This window comes from Nannospalax galili, unplaced genomic scaffold, assembly GCF_000622305.1.
Source record: "Nannospalax galili isolate Female #2095 unplaced genomic scaffold, S.galili_v1.0 scaffold63, whole genome shotgun sequence".
Classification (NCBI taxonomy): Eukaryota; Metazoa; Chordata; class Mammalia; order Rodentia; family Spalacidae; genus Nannospalax; species Nannospalax galili.
The window spans coordinates 4467036-4475290 of NW_008355272.1; the positions used below are offsets into that span (position 1 = coordinate 4467036).

At 45.4% G+C, this 8255-nt stretch overlaps 1 protein-coding gene across 2 annotated transcripts in view; it reads right to left on the bottom strand.

Annotated features, from left to right (window-relative positions):
• Positions 1-8249, bottom strand: part of Rgma (repulsive guidance molecule BMP co-receptor a) — a 45587-nt gene extending 37338 nt beyond the window's left edge. Inside the window, exon 1 of one of the 2 annotated variants that reach the window (XM_008852338.3) lies at positions 7996-8249. In XM_008852338.3, the coding sequence (XP_008850560.1) occupies positions 7996-8009 (14 nt within the window). In that variant the 5' untranslated portion in view covers positions 8010-8249. The remainder of the gene's footprint in view (positions 1-7995) is intronic. The other variant, XM_029555673.1, reaches the window with a different exon arrangement.
• Between the last annotated feature and the right edge of the window lie 6 nt (positions 8250-8255).

Sequence of the window (8255 nt, forward strand, 5' to 3'; positions counted from 1 at the left end):
CCCAAGAGTATATCCAGGCACACACACACACACACACACACACACACACACACACACACACACACACGTACACAATAAGCATAATAAAAATTTTAAAGCAGGTTTTGGGGCACCTATACACACAATGTAGGCAGTAATGAAGAGTGGACCACACAGCCTTCATTTCTTCCCATTCCAGTAACTTCTTGGGAGAAGAAGTGGCCTGGAATCATTTATCCACCACATGGCAATTGTATGAACCGATAGTGAGTCTTTTCACCAGCAGAAGGCTACACTATTTGGATTAATGAACAATTTGGTGCCAAGCACAAATACCACAGACATTTAGCAATAGGAACAGATAACCAAGTTATTCATCAAATTCAAAACTGTTTAGAATGGCTAAGGCAGAGCTGAAGCAGAAGAGCTCCAGCTGACAGAGGTAGGGAAGGCGCCCATCCAGAAGGAAGACCGCTCCTGGGGATATGCTTCCCCACTATTGTTTCTGTTCTGATTTTTCTCTAAGATGGAGAAAATGTCTTCAATTTTTGCATTTCACAGGAAATACAGCATCCAGGCTACGATCATGCACTCTGGAAAGACTCGCTAGACCTCAATGATTTTCATCCAATAAGTGGGAACATGCTTGTAGCTGCCTCAGAAAGTTGATGTAAGGATTAAGGGAGTTCATACAGTCATAATCCACTTAGAATAGACGCCTGGCGCAGAGTAAGTGTTGAAAAGTGGTTTCCAGTATTAGTTTTTTTAAATCATGGATAAAAAACATTGTTTAGATTATAATAGAATGTCTACTATGAACCAGGTTTTGTTAGAGCCCTTGCATGTGTGGGAAATAGAGGGGACCTGCAGAATCCTGTAAGGACTCTTAGATAATGTTGACTTCTGGGTGGGTTCTAGGGCTGGTGAGCACTCATTATAAGAAATAGCTCTGCTGGGTATGGTGGCACAGGCCTTTAATCTCAGCACTCAGGAGGCAAAGGAAAGTGGATCTCTGGGAGATAGGCCAGCCTGGTCTATATAGTGAGTTCCAAGCCTGTCTCAGAAGAGAAAAGGAAAAAAAAAATAATAATTCTGTAGGCAACGTAGAGTTGCCATAACTATGTAAATGGACATGACCGGTTCCTGTTTATAAATGAGACTAAGACTCAGGATGGTTAAGTGACTTGCCTAAGTTCCCTATGAATGCAGATGTTAGGGCAAAGGCTAAACCCAAGACTTGTGATGCCAAGTTCAGTGTTTTTCTCACCAAACCACAGCTGCTCCTCATCTTCTCCCAAGGTTTATCTTTTCCTGTCAGCTCAATAATATGTCCCATATGTATAATGATGAATTGTGCATTAGAAATTGAATATGTTTAGAGAAATACTATTTTACAAGCACTAACACAAATAGAAAGATGTTTTAAGAAGAAGAATATTTCCCTCAACAATTTCTCTCATCCCTCCTAAATAACTTGGGAAGTTGAAATAGTTGGATTATATAATTCTTCATCTGTCTTTTGGATGATAATAGTTTTTTTTTTTCAGTTAAGTATTCATAGAGCCCTTTCTTGGACTTCATGGTGCTCTAGACCACAGTTAAAAATTATACAATAGAAAATGATCAAGTTAGTCTAGCTAAAGAATCAATTCTCTGCAATCTTTTCAGCCCATTCAGAGGATGTCTCAAATTTTAGGCCATTTGGTCTTCTGCCCTTGTAGAAAGGGAGGTTCAGAGAGCACCAGCTTGTTTTGACCTTTATTTGCTCTTGGGCACTCTTAACTCAGGCTGGGAGTGGTAGTGGTGGTGGTGGTGGTGGCAATGCGTTCCTTAACCAGGTCCTGTGTCAGCAGAGCCTGCCAATAGCATCTAATTACTCAGGAAGAAATCAGATTCCTACAGTTTAGGGAATCTCTTTCCTAAAAATATTCTCAACAGAGAAAAATAAAAACAATATCAAACTCTCATAGCTGACTTCAAACTCCCTATGTAGCCCAGGCTAGCCATGAACTCATGAGCCTCCCACCTTAGCCTCTGGGTGCTAGGATTATAGGTGTGGGTCACCACTAACTTCTTCTGTCACATGATCCTAAGATGGGACATGGGGGTAGTCAGTTAGCATTGCTATAATGCATACCTGAGGAGGGCATCTAAAGGAAGGAATTTTTTACTCTGGCATAGCATAATCTTTGTAACTTCTGTAATGAGGCAGAATATCTTGGTAGCAGAAGAATGCAGCAGAGATTACTTAGCTTGTGGTAGGCAGGAAACAGAGTGAGAAGGTATGGGGACAGGACAGATCCTTCAAAAGCACTCTCCCAGTGACCTGCATACTCCAACCAGGCCTCATCTAATGTTCCCAAACCTCCCAGTAATTCTGTTGAATCAGAATCTGTCAATGGATTCATCCTTTATAAAGTCAGAGCCTTCAAGATCCAACCATTACCTAAAAACCTGTCAGCTGACAACCACGCCCTGATGCTCGAGCCTGCGGGACACATTTCATTTTCAAACATAACAGATAGTAAGGAGAGCACTTTGAAATCAGCATTCTGAAGTCCAAATATCAAACTGTCTCTGCTGCAATTACTGATATATAATAGAATAAGTTAAACTCTTATGACTGTCATATGCTGGGGGAGGGGAGGGGCAAACATGACCTGCTCATGCCTAGCAGTGTGTGTTTATTAGCAGGTCTGGGCCCGTAGGAGATGTCACCACAAGGCTCATGATAGCTGTAGATAAGCCAGCTTCTCAGCAATGTCTCTCTTTTTGCCTCCCATCTTTGAAAATGCAATTGCATTAAAAATCTACTTATTATTTATACTCCTCCCATCAAAGATATTAAAATAAATGTAAACAAAAGTATATTATCCATCCAAACTTCCAAATATCAATTATTATTCCTGTCAGGGTATCAATTATTTTGAGGAAACCCTGTACTTTTTTTTAAAGCGTAAATTTTAAAAAATATTTTATTTTTATTTTATGTGTACGAATGTATTGCCTACATGTATGTGAGTGTACCCGTGTCATTTTTATGGTTCTGTCAATGCAATATACATTTCTGTGTGCTCTTCTGACAACCAGAAAAAGCCTCGTGCAGTTTCAAGTGTCCTCTGGATATGTTTTTGTAGAAGCAATCTATTTTCAAGGATGACACTGTCAAGGGCAGAATGCATACTGGGAGTTGAATTTCAAAGTTAGTGAGATGGCCTAGTAGCCTTTTGAGAGCTTGCATTTAAACAGGTAAAATGGGTATCCCTGCAAGGGAAAATTAGCCAGCATGACCAAGTGGATCATTGAACTCTGGCAGACAGAATCAAACTTAGTGAAAGCAACACCTCAAGGTTTATAAATAGACCATCTAAAAGGAAGAGACATACCAAGTACAAAGAGGCTGGGTACTGTGTATGAGACTAACAGGAGAGTGAGCCCTTCAGCAGAATACTGGCCGTGTGTTGACAGTGTTTAGGAAGTGACCATGAGTCAGTCTCTCTGTGTTTGCATGTTCCCACCTAAAGCTGTTTAACGATGCCATCAAGGAAGAAATTCTTCAAAATGCCCGAGGATGATCAACACTTGTTTGCCACTTTCAGAAGACAATCATGCTGAGAGGAAAATAATGGTACAGAAACTCTCATGCAGGACTTGGGTAGAAAAGCTCTGTGTACAGAGATAAGAGCAGAAGGCTTTAACAGCTAGGAGGACAAACTATTGCTGTCAGCTGGGCCAGCTCCTGCAAGGGACTTGAGATCTGAGGGCCCTTGACAAAGAAACATGCCCTAATGAGATACAAGTCAACAAAGCTTAGAGCTTTCTGCTTGTATTTATCAGTCTCAGCTTTGGCCCATGAATCCAAGGGACACAGACACAGACTCCAAGGGAACTGGCCTGGTTTTGCTAGAACCTTTAAAACAAATATTTATTTATTCTTATGTGTATAAGTGCACCACATGTGTGCAATGCTCACAGAAGCCAAAAGAAGGCACTGGATCCCCATACTGGAGTTAGGGATGGTTGTTAGGTGGAACAACTGTCTGCAGGAGCAGCCAGTGCTTTTAACCACAGAATCTCTTCTCTAGTCCTTAGAATCTTTTAATTTAAAAAATTTCCCCTGATTTTCACAGTGGCTAATGCAGTATTTTTATTTTTGAAACTTCTTATCTGGGCAGCAGCATTTTAAAGAAACAATTGAAAAATGTACAGTAAATCAATTCTGTATTTACCCTCAGTATAAGCTGTACTTGCTGCAGTCATTCTTTATTTGTAGGAATTACAAGTTGGGCAGAGAGTGTCTTTTTAGATTCATCAGTCAACATGAACTTTAAAATGTTTTAAATAAAAGATTTTTGCATTTATGTAGCCAATTTCTGTCGAAATTTAAAAATTGCTTATTTTTCCTGTCCTTAGAATTGGAAAGTTTTATACCTCACTAGGCTTCCTGCTTCTTGCCTCTGACCCTTGTGAATGTGAAGCAGTTGCCGGTAAAATGCTAACATCCTAAAGATGTTCATTGGTCACCAAGGAAACTGAAGTCTGCCTGGCATTGCACTCAGGCTTGGTGAGGCAGTCTTTAACTTTTTCCATCATCCCTGTTCATTACTCCTTTATATCTGCTGCTAAGAGAAGGGAGGATGGAATTGAGTTGCTATTTAAAGTAAGAGAAAGCGAAGGCTGGGCATGGTGATACACACATTGAAACCCAGCACTCCAGAGGCAAAGGCAGGAAGATCACTGTGAGACTGAGGCCAGCCTGGTCTACATGGTGAGTTCCAGGCCAGCTGTGGCTACAGGGAGACACTGTCTGAAAAAAAGGGGGGGAGAGGGAGAGGGAGAGGGGGAGAGAGAGAGAGAGAGAGAGAGAGAGAGAGAGAGAGAGAGAGAGAGCTGTATTCAGGCAGGGCTGGAAACCAGACAGGAGGGAAAGAAGCTGGGAACTCCCTTCTTCAGGTTAAACTTAGTTACATTTGTTGAATGGCTAAACAACTAATAGTTTGAACCCCAAGAGAAACAGAAGCAGACATGCTATTTGAGCAATACCTTTTAAAGGGGTTTTTGCCTAATTCATTTCACAGAATTAACAGATTCTAATTAGCCTGCACTATTTTCTAATAATTCTCCTCTGGTTTTGCTCAGTTTCACTTGGGTACACTTCATATTTTTTCTCTGGGTGCCTACTTCCCAAGGGATGGAGGATATACCTGCATCTCAAGGGATGGGGAGCATACTTGCCTCCTTGTCTATACTGTATGCTTTAAGGCATGGAAAAAAAACAAACAAACCCTGCAGCCACATTTGGTTTTAAAAAAGTGCTTGAGGGGCTGGAGAGATGGCTCAGCAGTTAAGAGCACTGACTGCTCTTTCAGAGGACCTGGATTTGACTCCCAGCACCCACATGGTAGCTATGAACCATCCTTAACTCCAGTTCTAGGGGAATCCGAAGCCCTCTTCTGACCTCCACTGCATTGTATGACACAGGTGCACTCACATCCATGCAGGCAATACACTCATACATATAAAATAAAAATAATAAAATATTTATTTTTAAAAAGTACTTGAACCTAATTAATTCACTGGCAAGGCTGTAGCAGAAAACAGCACTTTGGACCACACCCTTTCACCTCTTTGGCCTTCAGATTCCTCTTCCAGGATATGAAAATAGTCACACCTGTGACTGCCTGCTTCCCAAGAGCAGGGGCATCTGGCAAAGCTCTTTAATACTTCCTGTCTTGGTGTCAGGGATGTAGTATCTATTCCACTAATTTTGTGCTTGGGAAGAGCAGACACAGGATCATATTAAACAGGAGCTTCCCTGCCTTCTTTCTGTATCATTCCAAACACTGTTCAGGCAGCAGTGAAAGTCAGATGAGTTGTCTTTGAATAATATGCCAAGCTAGTTTAAGACCCCTTTTGTCATGAGTCTGGTTATTAAACAAATATGTGCAAGTGGAGAGACATAAGACAGAATGCTGGGGGTGGGGCAGGCAGACAAGCCACTCACTAGTCCTCATGTGTATTAGGAGTGAAAACACCAGTCTGTCACCTGAGGAGGAAAAGACCTGGGCAGGGCTTTGGGGAATAAACAAAAAGACTGGGGGCTGGGATGTGGTTTAGTAGGCAGAAGACTCGCCTAGCACACAGAAAGCCCTGAGTTTGATCCCCAGCACTCAGAAGGTAAAGGTAGGAGAATGAGAAGTTCAAGGTCATCTTTGGCTACAAAGAGAGTAAGCCAGCCTGGGATATATGAGGTCCTGCCTCAACAACAAGGAAAGGGAAGAAGGAGATCCCTGGAGGTTGGCCTCTCCCTACCTATTACCACAACCCAGAGGATTCTAGAAGGGAATTGCTCTTTATCACAGGCAGAAAACCACAGTGCTTTCCAAGGAGCCAAAGTGCCCTTCAGATAGGGAGAGCTGCTGCACTTCCTGCTAATATCATCCATCTGGAAGGTGGCAGCAAAAACCTGCCACAGAGAATGTGGAGCCCGCTTGCATGTGTGGGCGCCCCACCCAGAGCCTTTGTCCCATCAGCATGCCATCTAGCAGTCTGTCATCCCAGCTATTTATTGGAGATCACGTCCCAGTAAAGCAGACTTGCTTGTCACCTGCTGTGGTACTGGAACAGCAAAAATTCTTCTCCTGGTATGTGCACACTATACTTCTGTGGAGCGGCATGAGGCTCCTTCTCAGCTGTCCTTCAGAACATACTCAAACACTTCTCTTGGGCTCACGGCTTAACATTAGCTTTAAAAATCACTTATATAGACATGGATGTGCTAGGGAACAGTGACGTGGCTTGCCAGATCCATGGGCCAGATGCCTGGGAGAAAGGTCATCTTCTTAAGGCAGGTGACAGTTTATCTTGTTTTTGTGGGAAGATCCTAAAACTAGACTTCTCAGGTGATGGAGATCCTTGAGGTGACATTCTGCCACTCATACAATTCTCCACTTGGTCCCTTGAGCTGGGCTCTGGGCGTCAGGGTGCTCCAGCTCCGGAGGAAGGCAGGGGCACTGAAAACTAGTCTTTCCTGACCACGAAGGGTAATTCCCGCCTCTAAATATCCTACAGGGGCGCCTAATTTAGGGAACACCCAACTTTGCTACCTAAGGCACAGCTCACTATTTCCGCTAGATGGCGCAATTTCCCCTAATCCGCCCACCGCAAGATACCCAATTTATAAAATAAATACAATCCAACGCCTTCGGAAACCACACCACATAATAACAGCGCTCAGGCGCCCATTAAAACCCCAGTTTGGGGAAATTGATTCTATCTCTGAGCAAATCTAATACAATTACTTTAGTAAGATGCAATCAAGAGTTGCATCTGGGAGTCTTTCACATCTGTGCAGGTTCCCCAATACACCTGTCCCTCTTCTCCACTTCATACCCTGGAAAGAGCCATAGCTCTAGCCGGGAGTTGAGTCCCCTCGCCTGACATCCAAGAATCCTACCCCTTAGCACTCACCCCAGGTCCTGCACCTTCACGCGCACCGGACGCCTCCAGGCCAGGGCCGCTCACAATTGAGCATAGCCAGTGCACAACGTCGACGCCCCCGGGGCAGGCGCTGACCTAGCACCCCCCTTCCCCCGCCCCAAGCCCCTGTTTGGGTGAAGCCAGCTATGCTTCACGGCAGGACAGCCTGGTGGTCAGCTCAGGCAGGGCTGGGTGGGCCAGGCTGGGCTGTCGCTTTAGGAAGGGGTGGCCATGTCGGGGAGAGGGAGCTCCTAGCCCGTACCAGTGGGTGGCAAGTGCGCCAGGTCTGCCCAGCCACGCGCAATGCCAGCTGCCCCGGGGACAGAATTTTAGGGGGAAAAAAGAAACAAATACCAAACCACAAAAACTTTCCTGCTGCCAAGAGCGAAGGCGATCCGGGCGAGGCAAACCCCAAATGTGGGCGAGATGGGACGCGGGGCTAGGGGAGCTGCAGATCAGTGCGGAGGCTTTGGCCAGTGTCAGCGGCGCCTTGGGGGTGTGGGGACCCGGGTGGGTGCCCGGCTGCCCCGCGCTTACCTTGGCGGCTGCATGAGCCTCTGCAGCCCGCGGGGGGGTGACGCTGGCGGGGCTGCGCGCGAAGACCGGGTGCCGGGCAGTAGCTCGTGGGGCGCTGGGCGAGGTGGGACGGGCTCGGCTGGCGCTGGTCCTCGCTGCCCCCGCCGGCTCAGGAGCCGCCCGGGGCGCGCCGCCTGCTCCCGGGCTGCATGCCTGCGAGCGCCTGGAGAAGCCGCCCCGGGAGCTGACGGCCGGCCAGTGCTTCCCGGCGCAGCGGCTCC